The sequence below is a fragment of the Lichenostomus cassidix genome, chromosome 9 (assembly GCF_008360975.1).
Source record: "Lichenostomus cassidix isolate B80296 chromosome 9, HeHo_3.0, whole genome shotgun sequence".
NCBI lineage: Eukaryota > Metazoa > Chordata > Aves > Passeriformes > Meliphagidae > Lichenostomus > Lichenostomus cassidix.
The window spans coordinates 23932597-23957332 of NC_139490.1; the positions used below are offsets into that span (position 1 = coordinate 23932597).

A 24736-nucleotide genomic window follows, 5' to 3' on the forward strand; every position below is an offset into this window, starting at 1 on the left:
TGTGGTGTTCACCCACACTGGGGATCAGTTGGAAAAGGGCAATTTCCTTGCAGTGGGAGCAGGCTGCGGAGCAGAGGATGTGCCTTTCCTCTGGAGCAGCAATATTATCCCATATATGAGACCCACCAGCTTCTATCCTGGGGCAGAAGTGCTTCCCATCACCTGCAGCACCTGTGTGCTGGTGCCTTTGGTGGGCCCGTTCCCCTTCTCAGGAATTGCTGAGAACAGAGGCTATTCACAACAGTAATGTCTGTCCTGACAGTCCATTTGTAAATTCACATCGACCAAAGCGGCCCAGCATCGATCGTTCTGTCTGCCTGACATCCCAGCAGCCAGCGGTGACATTGCTGCCGCCGCGAGGTCGCATTCCCAGCTCCGGCAGGGCCGGGGCAGTGTGTGGGAGCCCTGGCCTCTGGCCTGCTCTGCTCCCGGCAGGGCAGAGCGCACCAAAGGGCAGCCACAGCTCCCTGTCCTCAGCCCTGCAGGGCAGCTGCCCATGCTTGGCCGCACAGCCAAAGCCCTTGGTGCCTGCTGACAAGCAGTCCGAGCAGCAACCACCAGTTTGTTCTGTGAGCCTCTTCGGTAAGTTGTTAAAATAACAGCCTTGCACAGTCCCCATCAGCTCAAATTTGCAGGGATGCCAGAAATATGCCCGTGAGTGAAATGTTTCTTCATTTAACAGGAGAGAACACAGTCCCGCTCAGAGGAGAACTTGATAACCACTTGGTACAGGATTAATTTTCCCACTTGTCATTTCAAAACAGTAAACCATTTCCACTCAGTGGGAAAATATCTGTTAAAAATGTTTTCCAGGTAAAATCATCCCTACAGGTGAGGAATGTCCCCAGCTCTGCTCACTTGCTGCACATCTGAGCACTCCAAGCCATCCGTGAGCTGATGTTTTACAGTTCTCAAGCACGGTGAGGCCATGGCGACACACAATGCAAGCTGGCTCCAGTCCATCGTTAATCTTTGGGCCCTGCTTCTGCTTTCATGTGAGTGCCTGACTGCATGTCTGTGCTTTCTGCACAGTGCGGGGCTCACTTTCAGTCTGAGGAGATTCAGTGTCAGCCCTGAGAGCACCCGTGGCCTCTCTGATGCAGCTGCAGGATTGTTAGATGTCTTTAATTAAGTCGGTGAACTCTGCCAGTGCAGCAGATGCCTCCATTAACTGCTCAGCCACAGGCATTGTGCAAAACAGTAGCACACGGGAGTGCACCAAAGGGGAGAATTGCCTTAGCTTTGATCAGAGTCCCTTGCAGCACTGGCCCTTCAAAGAGAGGCACAGAGCTCCCTGCCTTAGGCTGCTCAGAAGTGCTGTCCTGCAGCGCATGCCCAAATTGGACGAGGTGCTTGGGTCTTGCCAGAAACACCTACCCCTGTTTCTGTAACCCATAGCTCACTTTCCTTCCTTTATTTCTTTTGAACAGAAAGTGATCTGACAGCCCAGGCTGGTCTTAGAGCACTTCTGGAGCTGAGACAGTGCTGGAGAGGGAGCATTTTGTGCCAGCAGGTAGAAGTGTCAGTTCTCCTTGGGCCAGGGTTCTCATGGGAGCTAAGCTGTGTCCCCTGTTTGCTGCTGGTGGGCTCCAGGGAACAGGGGGACATCAGGACAGTGTCAAAGAAACACCTGGATTTGCAATCACTTTCTCTTCTGCTTGCAAACAGCTGAGCAAGGTCCTAAATGTTTGCAAGATTTCAGTGGAATTTCAGCAAAGCAAAAGCAGGCAAGCCTCCAGGAATGTCAGAATACTCTCTTTCCAATGTAATAAACACTGGAGACATTTAAAATGTACAGGGCTGTGAAGGTCTCCCAGTCCTGGTGACCAGCTCCAAGGAAGGCTCAAAGCTCCTGCTCAGTGCAGCTAGCACCCACCCCCTGCCCAAACAGGCTGAGTTTAATGGGTGTAGCCATTCCAGACGAGAGGCAGTGAGGACATGGCTGGGACACAGTCATGTGGCAGCAAGGCGCTGCAGGAGGGAACCACAGATGGGCAGGAAAGGCCAGCAGCACTGCAGAGACCAGGTCTGCACTGCAAGTCAGGGTTCACAGTCAGAGGTGGTTCAAAGCTTCAGTACAGCTCTGTGCTCTGCAGTTATGACCCATATCCCTTGTTCTGACCCATGAAGTGTGGAGCTGATCACAGCCAGACACCAGAAGCTTGGCTGCTCTAAAGTCCTTCTTGTTGGCAAGAAGTAAATTATTCTCTTAGCACACCTTCAGGAGGGTGTACAGGATGGGGAGACCTCTGAGATCTATCCAAGGAGAGACCCCATAAGAACTGTCTGGGAATAATCTGGAGATCACAGAAAAATAAGTCTATTTTGACTGTTTCTGACATAGAGCTATTGGTTATTGTACAAAGACAAGGGACTATGAAAATGACCATTTGATTTCTGTTCTAACAGAAAGCTGACTTCAACTCCCAGTGCTGAGCAGAGCAGCAATAAAACTGCAATATTCTTTCAAACATAGCAGGGAAACAAGTCCACCACCACACTTAGGAAACAAATGATGTAGCCACGGCTCAAGATAAATCCAAAATTTAATTTTGGCCTAAAGATATGATTGTTGGAAAATAAAAATACACTTTCATATCTTTATTAAACAAAATTATATCTGATGATTATTTTACGAAATGAAAAACAAAGTTTATCAGGGTTTTTTAAATCACTGTGTGCTTAGAAATAAATGGGTTTCTGAATTAGTTTAAGTAGCATGAAGAATAAAAAAGCATCTAAAACCTGCCTGTGCCACGGGCCACATGTGCGAGCAGCACAGTGTCCTGCTCCATTGGCTCTGGCACTGCAGGGGGGATCTGTGTGCACCTGTCTCACAGAATAGCAAAGAGCTGTTCACTTGGAGCGCCCCAGATCGCTTGTAATCGAAGCTGCTTGCCTGCTGCCCACACTCCCCTGAGGCTGCTGTCCCGTGCCAGGGTGCCCGGGTCCATTTATCAAGGCCAGCGGTGTCTGCAGAGGAGCTCCACACTGCCGGGGCAGTGCTCGGGGGAGCCTGGCAGCGAGCCCACAGCCCTGCTGGGAGCCGGCCTGACTCGCCCGGGGCTGGTGGCCGCTGCCGCCCGTGCGCTCCGGCCGCTGCAAGCGCCTTGGGAAAGCAGCGACATCTCACAGCGGGCCAAGGCTGCCGGCAGCGCCTTCGGGCACCGGGTTCACCCCGCCTCGCAGGGCAGCCCGCGGGTCACCCTCCCACCCAGCCGGAGGACGCAGCCGTGGGGGTCACAGCCATCGAGGGGCACAGCCACCGGGGCAGGCAGCCGTCGAGGGCATGACCGTCGTGGACACAGCTATGCGGAGCCGCGGCCACCGCAGGGCACTGCCATCGCGGGGCATGGTCATCGGGGGACAGAGCCATCGGGCGATGCAGCCACCGGGGTACCGCGGGCGGTGCTGCGGGGCGGGGCGGGCCGGGGCGGGCCGGGGCGGGGCGGGCGGCCGGGCCCTGCCCGCGGCGCTGCCCCCGCGGCGCTGGGCGGGCGGGCGGTCCCCGCTGCGGCTCGGCGCCTTCTCCTCCTACTTCTCCTCCTCCTCGTCCTCAACCTCCTCCTCCTCCTCCTCCTCCTCTGGCCGCTGCGGCGCGGGGGCTGCGGGCGGAGCGGCGGCGCCATGAGCGGGGCGGCGGCGGCGAAGAGCGAGAAGCTGGACGAGGCTCAGGCGCTCGCCCGCAGCTGCGCGGGCAGACCCGACTTCCAACCCTGCGACGGGCTCTCGCTCTGCGCCACCCACAGCCACGGCCGCTGCTTCCGCCTGCACTGGTGCTGCCACCTGGGATGGTGCCACTGTGAGTGAGGGGGCGAGGGAAGCGGGCGGGGTTGCGCGGTCCGGCTGTCCCGAATGTCCCGTCGGTCCTCTCGCGCAGCCTCACCGCCCGTCCCGTCGTGTCCCGTCCCGTCCCGCGGCCGGGAGCAGCTCGCTGTCCATGCCGGGAGCTGTCCGTGCCGAGGCGGCCACAGTGGGACCCTGACCTCGGGCCCTGCCCGGAGAGTTCCCTCGGGGCCTAGGGTTCCGGCGCCCCTCGCCCCCGGGGTCGGCCGGAGGGTGGGCTGTGGCAGCGGCTGCTTCTGGGCATCGCTGTCCTTCGCACCAGCCACTTCATTCTCGGTGCTAATGGTTTGCTTTTTACAGGCATAAACCCTTTTGAGCAGAGGTAACTGCTTTAGGCTATATATAGCAGATAGCTTTAAAATCCGGTGTTGAGCCAACTCTGGTGAAAAGGCGCCCAACGACTTTAATATCTGTATTCAAGATCCTGATGTATCTAATCATGGAGGCTGAGATTGAACTGTAGATGTCCAAACACAGTTTGATGAATAATTAATCACATAGAGCCTTAAAGAGCAGGCTTTCCCAGCAGCGTGTTGATGCGAGGTCAGGAAATGGTGATGGAGCCATGCACTTGGGTCATGTTGTTTTCTGGAGATCTTAAAGCCTGGACGGTCAGGGTTAACACTGGACCCTTATGTGAGGGTTACTTGGTGCTGCTGAGGGTGTCCCTGGACTCCTGACATCCCATTCTCCTTTTAAATCCATTGCCATTGCCATCTCTCCTTGTAATTTAATCTCCTCCACGGATTCCCCTTCACACGCAATTTTTGCAAATTTTGTTTCACAGGGGGAAAAGGGGCTGCCCCAAAATCCGCCTTTTGTTTGGATACAAGCTTCTATATCAATTAAATACATATTTCAGGAATTGTGACTTGATTTGGGGTTCATTTGAAAGCACTTCAGAGCAATGGGGTTTTACTGTCTGTACCCTCAGTATTGTGTGGTACAACTGGCTGTGTGAGAAGGTGCACAGGGACAGGGATGTCTCACTGGCATTTTATCGATAACACAAAAGCCCTCAAGTTATGACCTAGATTCTTCCTAACGTTTCTTTGGTTTCAGTTGTTTGTGGTCACCATCAAGATATATAAGCTTATGAGCACGCTGGAGTACAGGATCAGAGTGGTGCTTCATAAACTGGAGATGTTACCCAAAATCAGCTGGAAATGGTCCTAGGATGGGGAAGTCAAACATGGAGCTGGAAACACCTGGAGAAGCAACATTTTAGACAGGGATCTGGGGATTAGGATGGATCACAAACTGCCTGTGCGTCAGCAGCAGGAGGTCTGTGTGGCAGAAAAGCTAAACCCAGAACCCCAGCCTTCGCTTTGGGATGCATTACCAGGAGCATGGCAAGTGTGCAATTTAATTAGTCTCTTCAGCTCAGTGATGAGGAAACCAGGCTGATGGGCTGAGCTTTGAGCATTGCACTTTATAAAGCTGTAGGAGAACTGGGGAGGAAATCACAGTGATAAACTAAGAAAATATGCTTTACAAGGGGGTGCAAAAGGAAAGCGCTGTTTGGACTGTAAAAGATTGAGGGAGGGATGATGAGCTTTGCAAAGTGTAAGGTAGCCTTGCAGAGAACTTGTGTTCTAGTCCCACTCTACCCAGACGTGGCAGATAACCAGGTATCTCTTACCTATGACAAGGAGCGTTTAGGTTTGGATACTGGAAAACATCATAGCTAGAAAGAACAGTGAAGCAGGGGAGCAGAGCACTTGAGAAGGACCATGACTCCTGTGGTCCTTCAGGGAAGCCTTAAACTGGTGTCTCTTAGGCATTACATGGAGCTGCTTCCCACTTGAAATCCCATCCAACCCTTTGCTTCTGTATGGCAATTGTAAGATTTAAACATAGTTATAGCATTTGCAAGAAGTACAGATCCCTTTCTCAATTCCTCCTTTATGGCTAAGGAAGCTTTAAGATACCATTGCTTCATGAAACTAGGATTTTAAATGGAGGATTTTAAAGGAAGTCACACACTTCATTGCCCTGTTTAATCTTCTGAAAGCCATGGAGAAGCACGCTCCCTTCTTGCCCCTCATTTCCTAATGCAAATTTCAGAGCTAAGGATCTCTTTGTATCCTGCTCCTGTGGAATGAGTCGAGTTGGACTTGCAAGGGGTAAGAATGAGGTCTATAATGGGAAATTGTATAGAGGTCAGAGATGTAATTAAACAGCACTGGGACTTATCTTCCATAAACACAGTGCTGTAATACCAACTTGGGAATCCTCAGAGGGTTCTTGAAAGTGCTTTTCTCTGACTCTTAAGAGCTGTATTGGGGTACAGGAAGCTCTACATCAATTAAAAGGGCCATCGAAGTATTATTTTCCATCAGTGGCCAAGGTCCTGGAGAATGTCAACTCAGTTAAAGTGCACTTACACTGAGAAATTACAAAAACTCACCATGCCATGATGAGTAGATTGTCTCCTCATGTGTATTCAGGATCACATCTGCTTACTTCAGTGGCAGGAGCAATTTATAGTTGCAGAGCCACTTGGCTATGGAAGGAATAATTGAGAAAGAACCCAGTCTGAATTCCCTAAAGCCACTGTGGCTGGCATGCTCGGAAGTGAGCAGTACTGTAGGCACTCTCTTTACCATCGCCGATGTTTCTCTGTCCATAAAATGGCAATATTAGCTGGCAGGGAGATCAGAGACTGTTCAGTGTATCCAAACAGCTCTGAGAGCCTCAGCTGCCCTGGGTGCCTAGATGACTTCTGTGTCTAAGCCTGGAGTTTATTTTGGGTCATTTGTAGTCTGTTTCGGGCTCGGTGGGGAGCAGATTTCCCTGTGTGGTATTTCTCTAATGTGTTGCTGTGCCTGGGGAGCTCTGAGCCCAGGTACAATCTCTGTAAGAGGTGCAGGAGGGCTGTGCCTGGGGAGGCTGTGATGGGAGGGTGGTGGGGAGCCTCGGGTGTCACTGGAGCTGCGGGCTCTTTTGGGAAGTGCAGTAACACCTCATCCCTGCTGCCGTAGCTGTCCAAAAAGACCCTCCCCTGGGTGCTGCTGGGGGGCTGTGCTGACTCCAGTCTCCACGTGGAAGCAGGATGAGGGCTCAAGTTTTGGAGTCCTTTTCCCAGCAGGGGAGAAGATGTTGGCCCAGGAGGTGTTTTTGACTTCAGACCATGTTTGTCCCACTACATGTTTCTCCTGCTCACACTGCACCCCACATGCATTTCCTTTGCCAGGGTGGAAGTCCCCTGTTCACCTTCCTCCCCTCCCCTTTGACAGCCTTGTGAGGTTTTGTTTATTAGATGCAAACTGAGTTGAATTGCTCCAATCTACTTTTTCCAGAGCCAGAGAAAACAGCAGAGGCAGGTCTGCAGCAAGGTGCCTGCCTCCCTTTCCTCACCTCGGGATTTCCACTGCGGCTCTGATTTGCACTGATGCTGGCTGTGAGGCTGCTTGGCTCTGAGATGGTACCTGTTTCTGTCAGAAGGGATCAGATTCTCGGGGTTGCATCTGTCCTGACCCAACAGCAGGACTTTGACTGTGTTTTGCGAATTTTACTTCCTAAGAATTAACTGTGAGAGAAAGCATTATGCTTGATACAATTAGGAGCATTCTCTTGCATCTGGGTTTATTTGTAATCTGAATATCTTGCATTCTGTTAAACACCCTGCAAAACCCTCGGTACATTATGCTGCAGTTATCAATAATACATGATGAATTGTGGTCCCACACCAGTCGCATCAATAGACAGTAATTGTGCCACCTTGTATTAGCCTTTCTATGCTTTTTCCCCCCCTGATTCAGTATCAAGAGCAAGCTTTTAGTCCCTTAAAGCCTCTTGCATATCTTGTATTGAAAAGTAAATGCAGCAAATAAATTTCAGTTCCACCACTTTACCAAGGTACAGCTGTTTGGACCCTTCACAAGAAAGCAAACCAAGCATGGGGAAAGTGTGAGGTCTCCATTGGGTGGTCAGGAAGGGAACATAGTTGCCAGGCTCAGGCAAGGAACAAGACTGTGGTGGCAGTAAAGGTTTTAATAAATGCATCTGCTCCCCAGCCCTTGCGGTTTGCTAGGTGGTGGATAGCATTTGCAGGTGTGCCTTGGATTAGCCTCCCACTCCCTGGTTTGCGTCACAAATTGTGGCACTGTTAGGCTGGAGTTTGCTGCCACACCTGGCAGGTTCTGCATGAGGTCAGGCAGGCCTGGCAAGAGATCCAAGGAACTGTAATTTTTCAGCTGAGAGGAGAAAATGGGTTTGTGTGATAGGTGGCACACCACAAAGGGCATGTGTTTTCTGGGTGGTTTTGAGGAGAAGGTCTTCTCTAAGTTTGGCCATGCCAGTAGTATTCTGGGGATGTAGAACCAGAGTATATTTACATTTATTGTTCACCTGAACAGGCAACCCGGGGTTTCTCTTGGCTCTCAGAACTCCATTCCTCACAGTGTCTGAGGGCACCCAGTGGAGGCACAGCCCATGTGTCTGGGGTCTTATCGGTCCCAGCTGTGTGCTGGCCGGGGGAGGGGGTAATCCCTTATCCATTGCCCACAGCTGCAGCCAGGGAACGAGGTAAATCAGCACAGTCACTGCACTTGGGTGTGCTCTGAGCAGATACTGCTGTTCACATTCTTCTCTGCTTGAATCACTAGTGGTTTTCTAACATTTTAAAATTAAAACATTTGTCGTCTGTCCCACAATGCTGGTGAAAGCTCTCTGTCAAGGCCATTCTCGATTAAACCTCTTCCAGGGAGAACGATGTGCTGTGTGTCCATGGCAGCTCCTGCCCGCTCTCCGGCAGATACACACCTGGCCCAGGTGCAGGTATTTTCCCCTGCCACACAGTGATGTGTGCAGCATTTCAGGACCTCTGTGCACACCAACAGCATCTCCAAGGTGTCTCTCCCCCTCTCCAGCAACAGAAGCCATCAGCAGGGGCTCTGACAATCTCCCAAGCCCATGTAATTATTCAGACCCCAGTCTGCCCGTGGGAGCTGTGAGCAGAGAATCCATGAGGCAGCCGTGCTTTCCTGTGACAGAGGTGATAAGTGAGCTGAGATGGTTAGGAGAAGAATTGAGGTGCACCCTGATAGGCTTTGGGGATCTAAAGAGGAGCTGTGCCTGCCTGCAGCCAATGTCTGTCAATCCCTGCATGTTAGAGGAGCAGCCACAGCCTTGGGATGCTCTGCAGCACTGCATATACCATACATCTCCAAAAGCCTTGCGCTTGTTCCAGTGGGTTTTCCTTATGTGGGTTTTTGGTGGCTACAACACTCGTCGTACGACATCCAGGTGGGAGCAGAAGGGCAGTAGAGCTCTGGTACTCTGTGTCCTGTCCACAGATGTGATGTGGACTGAAGCTCACTGGAAGCAACCAGCTTGGCAGTGGTGATGGCAACTTGAATTTCCAGCAGTGCTGTTCCACAGGGCAAAACTACATCCTGATGACTGATTTGTTGGGTAAGCAGGGAAAGGGAGTTGTTACATGCTTGTGTTTGAAATTCTGAGTATTTGGAGGAGCTCGTTCATTTTTCTTTATGGAAAACTCTGTCTAAAGTGGAATGGAGTAGTGGGGCTAGGAACACTAGGGCTGAGAATTCCCAGAAAACACAGCTTGGTCTAGAAGGAGAATGACCACAAATCCTGGGAGAAATAGGCATTTTTAATTTACTTCTGCTGTGAAAAGGATTTGAACATTCATTCTGTTAAGTCCATGTGTCCGGACAGAATGTTTGTGCACAAGCAAGGCATTATGCTGAGTGCCAGGCAGGAGCTGCAGAAAGGTGGATGTTGCACCTTGTAATGGGAAAAGACTTTTAATGAGGATTTGTTGCCTGTGGCTGTGCAAGATCTTCTCTTCACCTGTATTTTGAAGAGCTATGATATTCCAGCCTAATTTCACTAAGCTGTACACAACGAAGGAAAGAATGTCAGCTTAATATATTCTGAAGTGTTACTCTAGGGGAAAACACCACTAGTTTTTATGGGTGCACCATGCCAGACCTGGATGGCATTTAGACATGCATGTTCTATTATAATTATTATTATTATTATTATTATTATTATTATTAACAAAGGCCCTATTAACAGAAATAGACCACAGGAAAATCTCTGAATTCAGTCTATTTGCTCAGTGTGTCTTGTAGGACTAGCTCTTCTACAACTCATCCGGGATTGAACAGAAATCACTGCACTTCTTTCTCCAGAAGTCTAAGAAAAGGGGAAATCTGTACCAAAATGCTTCCTGCCAGCCAAAAACTCTTTGCTGTGCATGACTGTGAGGCTGTTTTGTCTGTCTGTCCTCCTGAGAAGCATAATTCACAAAGAATTGTATCTGCTTGTCCCAAAGTCAGTGATCTGCTGGTAAGAGCCTGTGAGAGTAGCAGATAACTGACTCCTTCCTCTGTGGTTGCTTGAAGGGTTAAGTGCTGGTTTTGTGAAGCCTGAAAGGACAAGGCTGGGGATGTTTCCTACCAGAAGCAAGTACTTCCAAAAGAAAAGTTCTTTAACCTTGTGTCTTGTCAGCTGGGGGGGTTGTCTGTGAATTCAGAGTGTCCTGAGCCCTGCATGGTGAGGGCTGGGCCTGTGCTCCTGCTCGGAGGGCTTCCTGCTGGTGAGAGGCTCCTGGCACTTTTGTCACTGCAGAGGAACCGCCTGAAGATAAAATCCACATGGAGCACAGTGCCTGTGGCGAGCGTGTGGCTTCCTTCCTGGACTCTGCAGGTGAGGGAATCTGTTTGCCAGCTTGAATCTGCGAGATTGCTTAATGCCGGTGCCCAATGCAAAAGCGCCTGCTGTCACATCATCCTTCCTCTATGGTTCTTGATGGCTGTTTCGTGTGTCTTAAATGGCAGCCCATGGTCATAGCCTTGCATTGTCCCATGAGACTGAGTCACAGGATTGTCATTGCTGTGACTTCCATCCTGCAGGTCTGCAGAGCTGACACTGCTCAGGTCTGCTGGAAGCACTGAAGAGGCCTCTCAGGTGCTTGGCACAGGACACCTCCAATTTCCTGGCAGTACCTGTGTGCTCATCAAGAACACTTTTTGTCTCTGCTCATGTTGCTGCAACCAGCAGAGCCAGGCTTGTAGAGCAGGGGCATCTTGGGGTGTTCTTATGTAATGGCTCTCGATTTAACCAGCACTGCCGTACACTTCATGACTCACTGCCAGCCTTGGTAACTTACTTCTGCACACTGGGGAGGCTCTGCTAGAGATTTGTGTTTCTATAGAGGATAAAAAGCAAAATGCTTTACTCACAAACAGTGTAAGATGTTCCCGAATGAGAGCTGTGACCGTGTGGGCTTAGCTGCTGATGGATGGCACAAGCTTATACTAATGCAAAAGCTGGTTGACAGTAGATTGGATTCCAGGTAGAGCATCTCTCCCTCTGCATATGAAGTGAGCCTGGTTTAATGTGTTGTGGTTTTTCTTCCAGCCCCTCCATGAATTTATCTGCCCACAAGATACAGAGTATGTTTTCGTAATGGCTTTGATTCTTCCACTAATCAATTTTTATGTAGTGACTGATCACAGAACTCAAGAAGTGCAGTTGGTGCAATTTGGAGATGTTTTTGCCAATAGTTGAGTATATTCACATAGATGGAAGTCAAAAACCTACTGGGAAAGTGAAAACTGATTGCTTGGCAACTGGGCCTTGTTTTTAACATAGCCATACTTTAATTTAGGCCATATAACAGTTGGAATTTATACATAACCTATGTTGTAAAACAGTTTCAAGTGGCACGCATTTGTATTCTTGCTTTCACTGGTGGCTGCGGAGCTCGAAAGCCCACACGTCTGCTCTCGAAGCTGCTTGTTTGGTAGTGTGCTTGCACCCAGCCCTAAATGACTCCCTGCTGTGCCCAGCTCTGTGCCAGGCTCTGTGTCTGTCCCTCTCCCTGCCACAGGCGATGCTGCTGGTGGAGCACACCTACCACTGTTCCAGGCAGGGTGCTTGGCTGTTCCCTGCTGTGTGGCTGCCTGGTTGGATTTCAGTGCTTTCCTGAGCCTGAGCCCCACTCCAGGGGTTTGAACTCCTCACTCACTCACTCACATGTGCCCCTAGTCCTTGGTGAAAGGCTGGGACTGCACCAGGTGTGCCAGGGTGGACTGACGAGTCCTTGCAGCCTTCCTGCAGTGCACCAGCATTAGCCCAGCTGTAGGCAGGGCAGGTGGAAGGAGACAATCACGTTTGCTTTGTTTTTCCTCCCTGTGCCATTAGACCTTGATCTATTGGCACAGGAGCCATTCTCCAGCTGGTGCTGTGGGATTTTGACTCTCTGGATGTGAAACTGAGGGTGATACTCTCACCTCTGCCAGCAGTGGCTCACCCTGCCATGGCAGAGAGCTGTGTGTGCTCCCTGCTGCACTGTCCAGGTGCTCCAAGTCATTCACATGCCGTGGCACTGTGTGACACAATGGCTCAACCTTATGCCCACCTGCTCCACCTCCAGTGGTGGTACTTGGGCTTCTATTTGTTCATTCAGAGCATTGCTGGATCCCACACCCCTCCAAGGGGAGGGTTGGTGCCCATACCTACACACAGAACCTCCATGTGGTGATGTATTTTGGGTGTGAGCAGGGAGAGCAGTCCTTTAAATCCCCCAGAAATGTGTTCTCTAGAGGCTTCTGATAGAAATAGCTTGGTTTGAATGGCGCCTGAATGGAGATGTGCATGAGGCACCAGGAACAGCAGTGGGATGAGGGTTAGAAGAGTGTGTTGGGAATAGGGACCCTGTTCCCAGCACTGAAATTGAAGAATGTGGAAGTGTGCAGCCTGAAGGCTCCTGCTCCTACACAGCCGCCACACAGATGATGTGTCAGCAGTTGATCCTGAGCTCTGGCCACAGGAAAGGAGCAGCACAGGTACAGCACATCCCATGGGTCATTGTTTCTCCTGTCAGCCAGCAGGAAAATGCTGTGGCCAGAGAGATGTGTCTGTTCCAATCTGCAAAACCCAACCTCCTGCCCCAGCTGTTCTGTGTGGGTGCAGAGTGCAGGTCTTTGGAGAGGACCTTTCCTTCAAGGCCCTGGTGAGCTATTCTTATTATTTGAGAATTCCCAAGAAAGCATTCCATTGTATGCAGAGGCTCAGGGTGCCCCCCTGCAGCAGGACGTACCACACACCTGGAACACAACTGGACCTTGCATCTCCAGTCCCTTTGATTTCCAGGCAATGCCATGGTTTTTCTAGGTAGTTTGACATGGAGCTATGCTTATCTTGCTTTGTTGCCATATCAGTACATTGACTGGCTGCATGGAAACCATGGACTGCTGAAGCTTGAGCAGATGGTGCACAGGGATGGGGTTGTAGAATAAATATTTAGCACTAAGCCATTTTTTTTGCTATTTTCTCCACTGAATTTTAAAAATATCTAGTGTAACTTGGGGGATAAAATTTCTCAGGGGAATGTGCAGGAAGTGGCTATTCTGGCCTTTGAGGGTGGCTTTGGAAAGGATGTTGGAAGGTGAAGATCCTTGGCTTCAGAGTTTGGGTAGTGTTGCCCAGCTGCTGTGCTGGCAGAGGCAACCAGGGCCATGCCATGCTTCCCATGCCTGTGCTCCCGTGTTTTTGGAAGCTGGCACGGGGCTGGGGTTAGCAGCACCTGTGGTATGGGTGACATTCTCCAGGTACTGAAAGGGCTCCTCCAGAACACACATGGTGTGTGCTGCTGCTCACTGCCCTGTTGGGTGTTGCTATTCTGTTCCCTTACAAGGGTTAGTGGGCACATACAGCCCCTTTAAGAGGTTTATGGCTGCATGAAACATCTCTCAAGCCTTCAGGGTTGCTTTTTGTCTAAGTCCAGTAAATCCATGTAAGCAGTGATAGGAAAGAGCAGGGATGATGGAGAAAGCTCCGGGGTCTGTTTGCATTTAAGCATTACCTGCTCTTAAGCTGATGTGCACAGAAACTCGTGAAAGGCTTAGACAGCTCACAGCATGTGCTGTCATTATCCCTTTCGTATTTAAAACAGATCAAGACAAAAGGGCATTAAAATACAAATTTGAGAAAGAAAAACTTTCTGATTTTTTCCCCCTTTGTGTTGGTTTCCTGTGAAAAGCGTTGAGTCAAGGGCTGGCACAGCTGTCTGGCTGTACAGCAGGGAGGGAACACCTCTCCTCCACAGGAGAGAGCTGGCAGCTGTATGGAATTGCTGCTGGGCAGCCACTGCCAAAATATTGCTGGACTGGTTCTTCCCTGTGCTTGCATGGGGTCTGGAACGGGATGGATTCATCAGTGCTCGGAACGAGGCGTTTCTATAAGAAGGAGCCCTTTACAGCGGTACATTTCTGTTAGGGCACAGCCTGCCAGCCCTTCCTGCTGCACTTCCAGCCTGCTCAGGTCCTGGTGTGTGGCTTCTTTTTCTTTTGTTCCTTTGCTGGGTTGATTTGTGCCCTTGGAGTCTCTTCTGTGATCCCTTACTGGGCATTCTAGTTCTGCCAGGATTCCTGCAGGTATGCGGAATGTTATGTTTGCATTCCCCGCACCAGAAATCTGTTTGAGAAATCTCACTGCTTTTTCAAAGTTGTTTGGACAAAGTGCAAGGCAAAAATATCATTTGCACTGAGGTGTTGCATATCTTTATCTATGAGGCTTCTTCAAGTTGGACAAGCATTTCAGTTATGCCTCATTATAACCACCAGTGGCCCAGTTCAGCTCTACTTGAGCTTGCACTGCAAATCTGTCAGTGCCTCAGTGTTCTGGAATGTTTTTCATTTTCGCTGGTGGCTCATTCCACATCTTACATTCACCATGCAGCCCATGATGATTTGCTGGATATGACATGGTGTCTATTCCAGACATCACAAAGTGCAGACTAGGTGAGCAGTGAGGTTTTCCACATGTGCCATCCATAAATGTGCTCCAGGTTTCTTCTTCCATTTGTTTTTGCCCCTCTGGAAAAGTTACTGTGCTCTGAGTGTAATTTGGAGTTGTGATAGCCCTTGGTGAGTCTTTATGGGTAGGGCAACCATTGTTTGTAAGGGTTTGTTGTTCCAAGCTGTGCGTGTAACTGGAGGGAGGAGGAGGAGGAGGAGGAGGAGGGGGAGGAGGAAAGCTAGAGCAGTCATTTTGTCCACTATTCAGCCGGCAGGGCTGGAGGGCAGCAACCATGGGTAGGTGCTCAGCCCATCAACACAGTTCCTGCTGGAATTCTGCTCTGCTGACCTTTTGGCAACAAGAGGTGTGATAGGCACCTTCAGCAGCCTGAGGGTGCTGAGTGCCCTCCATAAACCTGTCCAGGGTGTGCAGTGATCTCTGCTTCTGTCTGTAGAGGAGGAAACCCTCCTCTGCCCCAAGGTTCTACTGTGCCAGCAGTGAATCTATACCTGGTTCCTTCCCGTGCCCTCAGGCTGGACTGGCAAACCTGTGCCACACACTGCCCTGGGGACCCTGGAAACCCGGGTGGGCGTGTGACAACCTTTGTGCTGTCCTGGGGCCGCTGTGCCAACACTGGCAGCAGGGCACCACTCCAGAGCTATCACCACGTGCCAGACGCTTCCGTAGGCTGCACAGTGCTGCACATCCACCCGGCATTCCCAAACAGCCAGACTTGGCTCTCCTACCACGCCCAGGGGATGTGGAACAATTGCCACCAGAAGAGGGCTTCGTTGTTCTCCATCTCTTGCTGTGAGGAAAGGCAGTGCTTGAGAAGCTCATCTCCAAGGTTTCCAACACATGGAACAGCTGTGGTGGGAGCTCCCCTTGGAATAATGCGGAACCCCTCCAAGGCAGCGCTGTCCCCGTCACACATGCATTATGAATGTTTCGTTTGCCTTCGCTCCTTCAAAGCTGTGTGCTATTTAATTAGAGGGGTTTTATACTCTTTGTAGTGGGACCAGTTCTCCTCCCATGTGAGCTGAATTTTTTGGCAGGGTTGCGTGTGGCAGTAGGAAAGTCTGGCGCAGCTGGAGTGAGAATCCCACTGGACTCCACGAGGGAGGCTCACTGGTGGTGTTACACAGGTGCAGGTTCAGGCAGCAGCAAGTCACCAGCATTTAGGGGGCAGCTCCCTGCTGTTGAACAGGACACATCCCTCCACACCCTCATTGGGGGCCTATGGCAGCCATGGACAGCTCCAGCCTCTCTGGAGCACCCACCACAGCCAAAGGCACAGAGATTCCACTGGGATCAGAGCCTGTTGACCTCCAGCCACCTCTGCTTGGGACTTGCACAAGTGCTCAGCCCACACAGGAGCAGTTCCTAAGCTGAGCCAGGTCATGTTAATAGCCTGCAAGTAGCAGGTCTTCCTTAACCTTGCTGATTTTTGAGGTAGATGAGCTGGCAGATGGTAGGCTGTAGGAATATTTGTTCCAGCAGCTGCAGGGGGAAGAATACATATGAAAAAAAGCTTTTATGTTTTAGTTAATAGATATCTAAATGCCTTGCATGTGAACAGATATCTGTGGTATGTATTGCTGACTTAGTCTTGTAAGATCCACGGCTCTCTCCTACCATTTTCTGAAGTGCAGCACAATTCATGGTGTTCTTTATTAGGACTAAGTTATCCAAAGTAGCATTTTTGAGAGGGTAAAACTGGAGAATTTGTTATAAGAAACCTCCCTCCCAAAGGTGGACTTTTTTTTCAATATGCCGAGCACATTAATGAGTGTCAGAGGTAAACCAGAATCCTGGATGGAGGGATGTGGAGAATAAAATCTTCCAGCAGCCCCTCTGCTTATTTCATGGTTAAGTTATTTTGTATTAGCCACGGAAATTGCTGCTGTGTCTGTTTGGTGAGGATGAATGCAGACTGCCCAATTAGCAAAAAATCAGAGCGAAATGACCTCGTGGCTTGTTCCTCAAGGCTTGATTTGGGGGTGTGGAAGCAGGAGGCTCTACAATACAGCTTCCAGTCAATCAGCCACATAGTTCTGCTTATCAGTGCCACAAACATAAAAAATTTTCCAAGTTTCCTGGGTTTGCTGGAGATGTGCAGGTGATGATAGAACTCAGTGCTCTGCTGGATCCTGCCTTAGCCTGCTGGCAGGCTCACTGGAGGCATGGAGCCAAGGCTTTGGGGAACAGCATCCATCCGATTTGGCAATGGAAATCCTATTCCTGTGCACAGAGCAAGAGGGAGATGAGCACTGCCCAGCACCCACTTTCTTGGACGTGTTTGAATGGTTGTTCTGCAGTTGAGTATTGGCTGTAGCATGTGCCAGGTCCCTGAGGATTTGGTTTGTGTGCTGGCACAAGGGTCAGCTGAAGAAAAGGAGAAACAATCGTCCCTTTCTCGTTGTGCAAGGCTGCTGTTGCTGCGAGGGGTCAGACAGAGGAGCAGTGGTGGTGGGGGATGGGGCAGGCTCAAGGGGACAAATGGTTACGTGGAGCCTACAGACCTATTTCTGCAGTCTCTCATTTCATCATCTCACCTGTCACAGACAACCGAGACTTACCATGGCAGTCATTCTGGCAGAGCCTGATTTCACATAGTCACTGTTTCCAGGAGAGGAACAGGCTCTTGTTTCCCCTGAGCCCTTTTGCCACGGTGGTGGAAGTGCAGAGCCAGAACTCTGACACCACTTCGGAGCAGCTTACAGTGCACAAGGACTTCTCAAACTTCTGCAAATGCAGCAAATTTCTTTTCACAGGATTTGGAGTTTGATTTTTAGACGTGTTTGACACATGCAATATTTTTCCTTCACCGCTTTCCACATAGGAAGTGGTGGGGAAGTGACCCAGGAAACAATTTGGGATGCAGTGTCTTGCATGGTATCTGTATTTTTGCAGAACGCTGTCATTTACAGGAGCGTTCATCAGCACAGTGCAGTCACAGAGTTCTTCAGCTGACTGGAATAAATAGGCAATATGTTCTGAGCTAGTTTATCAAATGGGATGGATCAGAATAGGTGCTCAAAGTACTGCTTTATCACAGACTGTTGCCAGCTGTTCAGAGTCAGCAAAATATTGCTGTTGATTTCCACAGGTGTTTGATCAGAATGAGATGGATTATAAGAGAACCTGGGGGCTTGTGCTTCTAGGGGCATTTTCTGTGAAAAAGCCAGCCCTGGCAATCCTGCAAGTGGCAGGGGTGGGGGGGGCAATATTATTTCTAAACTTCTTCATTTATTTTTCATAGGTAGCATCCTGGCTGACGCATTCCCGTACATTATGTAGGGTGAGGAGTGGTAACCGAGGCTGTGAGTACAGTGTTATCCACAATCCAGTCTGACAGTAGCAGCTGTGAGTACCTGGTCATGGTTTGAAACAAGTTTACTGTGTCTAAAATTGCCTCTAAGAACAGCTGAAACTTGACAGACTTGTACCAGAACTCTAAAGAAATGTAGAAATCAGTTCACGTAGTGAATTCTCTTTGTTGTGTGTTGGCCGATTCCTGCTTTGCCCTGGCAGAGCTTGTCCTTGGAACATGAGGAACATTTCAGCCCCTGTGGGGTCACACACACAGGCTCTGAAATACTGTGCTAAGGGAATGGGAATTAGGGCTCCTGCCCTGGAATTAGTGTGAGCAGGGCAGTCCTGAGACACACAAGGAGCTGCTGTGTGCTGCTGCAGTAGAGACACAACCAGCTGAGCTCCCAGCAGCACCTCGGCTGACCTGTCTGCCGCTCTTCTTCTTTTCCCAAAACGGGAAAAACAACACCAAAGAAGTCAAACTGAGGAGTCTTTGCTTTACCCTTCCATGCCCACGCTGTACGCTTCCTTGGCTTAAATCCATTTCTTTCTACTCCCAACATCCCTCAGCCTTCTGCCAGCACATGGTGACTGCAGTAAGTGGAAAAACAGAGTCCTGTTGTACAGACACTTTTTTTCTTCATCCTGGTAAAATCTTCACTGGACCCTTCCTTGGACTCTTCAAATAGAGGTGGTGCAGAATTGAGTTGAGGAAGTATTTTTCATCAATATCTGATTTTATCATTGCTTGTCAAAAGAGCCCACACGGAAGCACTCCAAGTCTATGGATAAATAGAACATCATGGTTTCAGGCAAGGGCAGGTTGAACTTCAGTTTCCATGAGCTGAATTTATCAGACACTATCCCAGCCAGCAGCACAGTAATCATCAGCTGTGGGGCTTTGCAAGGCAGTGGCATATTTAATGTTCACTAATTTCACAGAAGGATTTCTGGGAAACAGCAGATGGCAGGAAGCCGTGGGCTGCTGCTGTGGCTGTGAGGGTGAGTAGCTTCGTAGGGAAGTTCTGTCCACAAGATTTGACAAACCTCTGAGAGACCCCATCACTCAGAGACCACCAGAACCAAGGATCTGCATGTGCTGGAGGAATGAGAGCTGCGCTCTGCCTCTGGCTGGAGCGTGCTGCTGCTGGATGCCAGCACCTCATTCCTCTGAGTCACAGCACGTTTAGAAACAGCACCATGGTAAGGAGATGGCAAGTGGAGAGGATGGCTTTGTTTTTTCTGTCATCCAGCCATAAGCAGGCAGGGGGAAAGCTTGATTTGTTGTCACTGAGCTTTCCCCGTGGCTCTGTTAACTATTACTGTTGCGCAGATCGTAGGGAGAACACACTGGATGAGGTATCCGGGGTGAGCTGGTCAAAGCTATTCACACACTTTCCTCCGCTGCCAGCTCTGTCTGCGCTCTCCTTCCACGGCACACGGGTGGGCTTTTCCCTTGCCGTGCCTGGAGCTTCTCCCACGCTCCAGAGCTCTTCTTTTGGCTCCGTGGCCTTTCTGGTGTGCTCCCTGTCCTTGGCCGATGGGGGTTGGAAGTCCCAGCCGGCTTTCACAGGACTCGTTTCCCTTCCAACAGCACAGCGGGGTTGGGAAAGCCTTCCCGGTGCTCGAGGCTGCCGGTGACGCCCCGGAGCTGGCAGAGCACAGGCTGTGCGTGGGCTCGGGAGCGCCGGCATCGCCCCGGCGCCAGCGCTGCCAGAGCTCTTCCCAGGTTTGGGAGGAATTCCCAGCCTCAGCGAGGCTTCTCTGCTGCGGAGAGGCTTTGCAGAGGGACCGAGACCTTCCCTGGGGCTTGCAGCAACCTGGGCTGGTGGGAGGTATCTCTGCCCACGGCAGGGGGATTGGAACTCCGTGATCTCTAAGCTCCTCCCAACGAGAGCCATTCTGCTATTTTCCAGAGGAATGGGTGATTCAGGGGAAAACGCTGCACCTACCTCCGAGCTGGAAGCACACCGGCGCTCAGCCTTCTTTAATGCAGGAGCTCTCTGCCCCTCACCCGGAGAGCTCCAAGCACCCGCACAGCCCCTCCGTGCTTTGGTGCATTTGCTGCCTGTGCAAAGCAGCATTTGCAGTGCGTGCAGCAAAACTCTTCCGACAGCCCCACTACTCACAAGGCTTCTGGAAATTTGTGCTTTCCCAGCGGATGATTTCCTGGGGAGACATGAATCTTTCAGAGGCTTCATGCAAATAAAATGCAGCATTTTACAGTCTTAGGCATAGCCTCGGGTTTCTCAGTTTTTCCTGACATAGTCCCAATTTTCTGCTCTCTTATTTATTTCTTTTAGTGAAGATGTTCAGTTCACACTTTATTCTGCTCAATATAACCAACATAATCCTATTTTCTTACTCCTTAACCAGATAATCAAGATGCCAAAAGCATTTCCATAGCCTGGAAAATCCCTTATTTTCTGCATTAATTGTAATCATGTATGTCCTTCTGGTTTATAATATGGAAAAACACTGTTTAGTGCCCAGAAATGAAGAAAATGGAAATGTACAAGGAGACTCACGTGAATAACAATAATAATAATAATAATATAAGATTTTAATAATTGTAATAAAGATGTAAACTAGAACTGCTCTGTTCAGTGAGGGGGAAAAAAGCCTCTGAGATCCTTGTCAGTTTTCTTTCTCCTAAAAAGGGGTGTGGGCAGACTTGGCATCTGTCCCCCTCCATGGCTATGGAGTTGTCCCCCTGGAGTAAATTCTCCAGAGTTAGTAGTGATGTCCTACAGCTGCCCTCGAAGCAGGGGTGGGGAGAAGAGCAGCACTGGGGTGCAGTAGGTTGTGCTTACCTGCAGCATGAGGTGTCAGAGAATCCACATGAGGAGAGGCCACAAAAGAAGCAGCGTCTGCTGCCAGCAGGGAACTGTTGGTGTTGACCAAAGGCGTCACCACCATCGCTTCGGTTCTGAGTCGAAGACAACAACCTTTAAACGCTGCTGCTCTGTGTCCCCGCAGGTAAATACGTCTACCAGCCCATGACCCCCGTGGAGCAGCTCCCCAGCACCGAGATCCCCATCCGCCCGCGGGAGTCCCCCAACACCATCCAGATCTCAGTGTCGCTCACCGAGCATTTCCTCAAGTTCGCACCCGCGTTCCAGCCGCCTCTGCCGCCCGAGGCGCCGCAGTTCTGCACCATCGCCGACCTGTTCATCGACAACTACCGCGTCAAGTGCATCAACGGCAAGATGTGCTACGTGCAGCGCCAGCCGCCCGCCCCGCACAGGGCAAAGCCCGACGAGGCCTCTGTCCGCAATGCCTTAATCACAAAGGAGAGCAATACACCAAAACCAGAGCACTGCTCGTCCCCCTCCAGCTCCGAGGACTCCGGCATCAATGCGGTGGGGGTGCACTACGTGGAGTCGTGTGACGAGGACACGGAGGGGGTGGCCGAGCTGAGCTCAGAGGAGGATTACAGCCCAGATAGCAGCTGGGAGCCGGACGAGTGCCCGCTCCTGTCGCCCTCGCAGTGTGAGATGGAAGTGATTGAGACTATAGAAACCACTGTGTGACCACAGAAGTCGGCATTGGCTCAGTCCACTTCCCTCTCAGTAATGTTGTTTTTGTAGTATTTCTATTTTCTGTTTTTTCTGACAATCCCTTTTTTCCAGTGCACTTGATATTTCAGATTCTTCTCATGGGAGTGTGGTCACAGGACTTACATAAGGTGAACTAGCAGCAGCCTGAGCAATTTTAACACGTTCTCAGCCTGATCAGCTCTCCCACGTCTGCACGTAAGGTAGTGACAAATCTTAAGACTTTTCTAGCAGAAATAGGCCCTTTTGTTGGTCTGGGTTACCCCCCCCCACACACAACTTCTCACATGAGGACGTGCCACTCGAGATGTTCCCACCTGTCTGGTTGTTGGCAGGAGGCCCTCAGAGCACGGGGGGTGCACACCTGGAGCGGCAAACAGAGGTGCCCTTACTCTTTATCAAACAGCTACATGAGGCTCCTCCCGTCCCTGTCTGTCCTGGCGCCTTGTCTCCCTAGTGCTGGTGCAGCCTTCTCCGAGGTTGTTGGCACCACGCTTCCAGCAGGTTGGAATGGCAGGCTACAGAATGCACAAAGTGCCTCCAACTTTTCTCCAGGCTATGCACTGAGCAGCTAAGATAGGCCAGGCTCTGAAATGTCCTGAGAAGGCAGGTCTTGCTTTGGAGCAAGGGGGATGAGTTGCCTGAATCCAGCTGGTCCCTGTTCTCTGCCTGGATCTTGGGAAGGGGCTCTGGCTTTTGCACAGGGGCAGGAGGGGAGGCAGGCAGAGATGGGGCACGGCCCTGTAACCAATACACCAGACTGGGGAGTACCAGGACAGGCTAAGGAAGCGACTACCTCCGAACACCGGCCCTCGGCTCTGCCTCTGCCTCCTCATGGGCTCTGTGGTGCCAGACACTCAGGACCAAATGGCCTCAGAGCCTGCATTTGCCTGAAGAATAACGAAGTTTAAACAAACAGAATTTTACCAGCCACACCACTGTGTCGGCAGAGCTTGGGGACGGCGTGGAGGTGCCCCTGGGAGGTGGCCCACGGGCTCAGTGGCGTGTGAGCTTGTTAAAATACAGCCTAAGGTCATCCTAGTGGAGAGAGGAGGCTCTGGCTCCTGCTCCTCCACTCCCAGACCATGAACAGGTTCAGAGCAGGGGTCCCTCACCCAGCTGGTAGCAGAGCTGTCTCACAGGAGGTTTGGTTTCAGCCCTGCTTGAAGGAAACAAAAACATCACTCTCAGATTCCAGCCAGCTCCACGGAGCTGGAGCCAGTAACTCCTGTGCTCCTGCAGCCTTACTGCTGCTCTTTGTGTAGTTGCTGTTTGCGTTTCAGAAGTCCCTGGTGAATCCAAGGCTGTATAAATGTGTACAGTTAGTGATTGACCCTAGAGTATAGTTCGTGGTAGAGGATGGCTCATCTCTCACTGTATCCTGACAATGTATTCCCGATTTTATACACTTTGTAATCAGTATCTTTAGAAGACATTTAGGCAACAGTGTGTGTCTGTTACACATGCGCGTGTCTAGGAGTTTCCATGGGTGGATATAAAGTAATGCTGTACTTTTTAGACTAAGACTTTCAGACAAAAATAATAGGTTTTATAGTTTTGATGACTTACATAAAAATGTGCAATGCTTGTGAAATGAGGAACTTGGGCCATTGCATGAACAGATACATTCTCACAAGGCACCTGAAAATACTCTGTTTTTCTGAGGGCATTTAAACAAAGGCTGTAGCAAAACTAAATAGGATTTATTTCTTTTTTAAGGGCAGGGTTGTCTTTCTTGGCTAACTAAGGTTTCTAACAACATTTTGGTGTGTTTGGACCATTCAGACACATTCCATAGATAGAAGGAAACATTATGTATAAACCTACAGCATTTATTCATATTTAACCTTTCAATTGTAATCCAAGTGGAGAGCTGAACAAGCTCACTCTCATGCCTGGCCTATCTGAGCTTTCCTCCCAGAAAGAGGAAGGTTTTTCCTTCCCTGGGAACAGCTTCTCCTTTCCAGGTAGGATGTGTGGGGTGGCACAGCAAGGCCTTTCCCAAGGGCAGGGTGCTTCTCACCAGCTCTCCCTGGGGCACCGAGGGCAGGGAAGGTGAGCAGGACCCCTGACCCAGCACGAGCTCACCTTGTTTGCAGGCAAGCAGAAGCCACAGCCCTGCCTGGGCACTGGCTGGGAGCACGGTGACCTCGGCGAGTGCTGGTGGCAGAGACTCCACAGGACCCACAGGGTCCCATCCCCATCAGGATCCATCCTTCCTTAACTGTAAGTAATTAGCAATACCCACAAGCTGTGAGTGTCTCCTACCCAGGATTTGTTCAGATGTCTTAAGCACAATAAGCTGCCTCTTCCTTCTGTTGTTCCTGGAAAGCCTCAGTGGGCTCTGGGGAGTGCCGGGGCTGCTGGAGAGAACTCGGGCAGGGCCCAGCCGTGGGGATCTCCCTGTGCTCCATCCATCACCCCCCAGCTCGGGAACGCTCCCACGGAATCGGGGCTCCTTCCTTTGCACAAACATGGGTGTGGCCGTGCTGTCCCAGTCGTGACCTGGGCTGGCTGCTCCCGCTGCTAGGGAGAGGTGTGTGTATATTTCCTCTTGAATAAAATACTGAACAACTGGCCTTGTGCTGGTCCTGCCTGCCTGTGTGCTTTCCATGCTAGAGAGAAACATTCCAGGACTTCCAGCAATGGAAGGACCACTCACAGCTTCAGATAGCAGAACCTGACACACCCCCAGAGCCAGGCAGAGGAAGGGAATGACCAGGGGGAGCACACCAGGCCCAGTAAGTGCTGGGACTGGTGGGCAGCCTCACAGTCCAGCTCTGACTCACCTGGAAAGGGCTGCCCCAGCTGATGTGTGGCTGAATTCAGCTCCCTGACTCAACCATGCCCAGGTGTGGCTGCAGGCTGGACACATCCTAGTGGTAATTCTGCTCAAGGGCAGGAGGTGAGCACACGGGGGCACCTCGGCTCCCAGGGCACACGGTGCTGGCACTGCTCCTGCCCAGGTAAGCTGTGCACAACACCTGGTGCTTCCATGATCCTTGGAGGCAGCTGTGCTGCCCCATATTCCTGCCATTCCATGTGACCTCTGCACAGATCAGCCATCAGAGTTCTGTGGGTGCAGTGGGCAATACCCACATGGTGCTGTGCTTTGGGAGCAGCTGGGACCCCGAGGGAACCCCAAAACACCCAAGTGCCAGTGCCAAAATGAGCAGGGGAAGAGGAGTGTGCTTGACAGCACAGAAACACCACCAACACTCCGTTGGAGCAGTGAGAGC

General features: G+C 50.7%; 1 protein-coding gene across 1 annotated transcript; it reads left to right on the forward strand.

The window, feature by feature from the left end:
- The first annotated feature begins 3482 nt into the window (after positions 1-3482).
- Positions 3483-24076, forward strand: C9H3orf70 (chromosome 9 C3orf70 homolog). Its single transcript, XM_085069976.1, has 2 exons — positions 3483-3802; positions 20920-24076. Exons 1-2 carry the CDS (start codon positions 3628-3630, stop codon positions 21471-21473), a joined length of 729 nt encoding a protein of 242 aa, XP_084926102.1. The 5' UTR covers positions 3483-3627; the 3' UTR covers positions 21474-24076.
- The last annotated feature ends 660 nt before the right edge of the window (positions 24077-24736 follow it).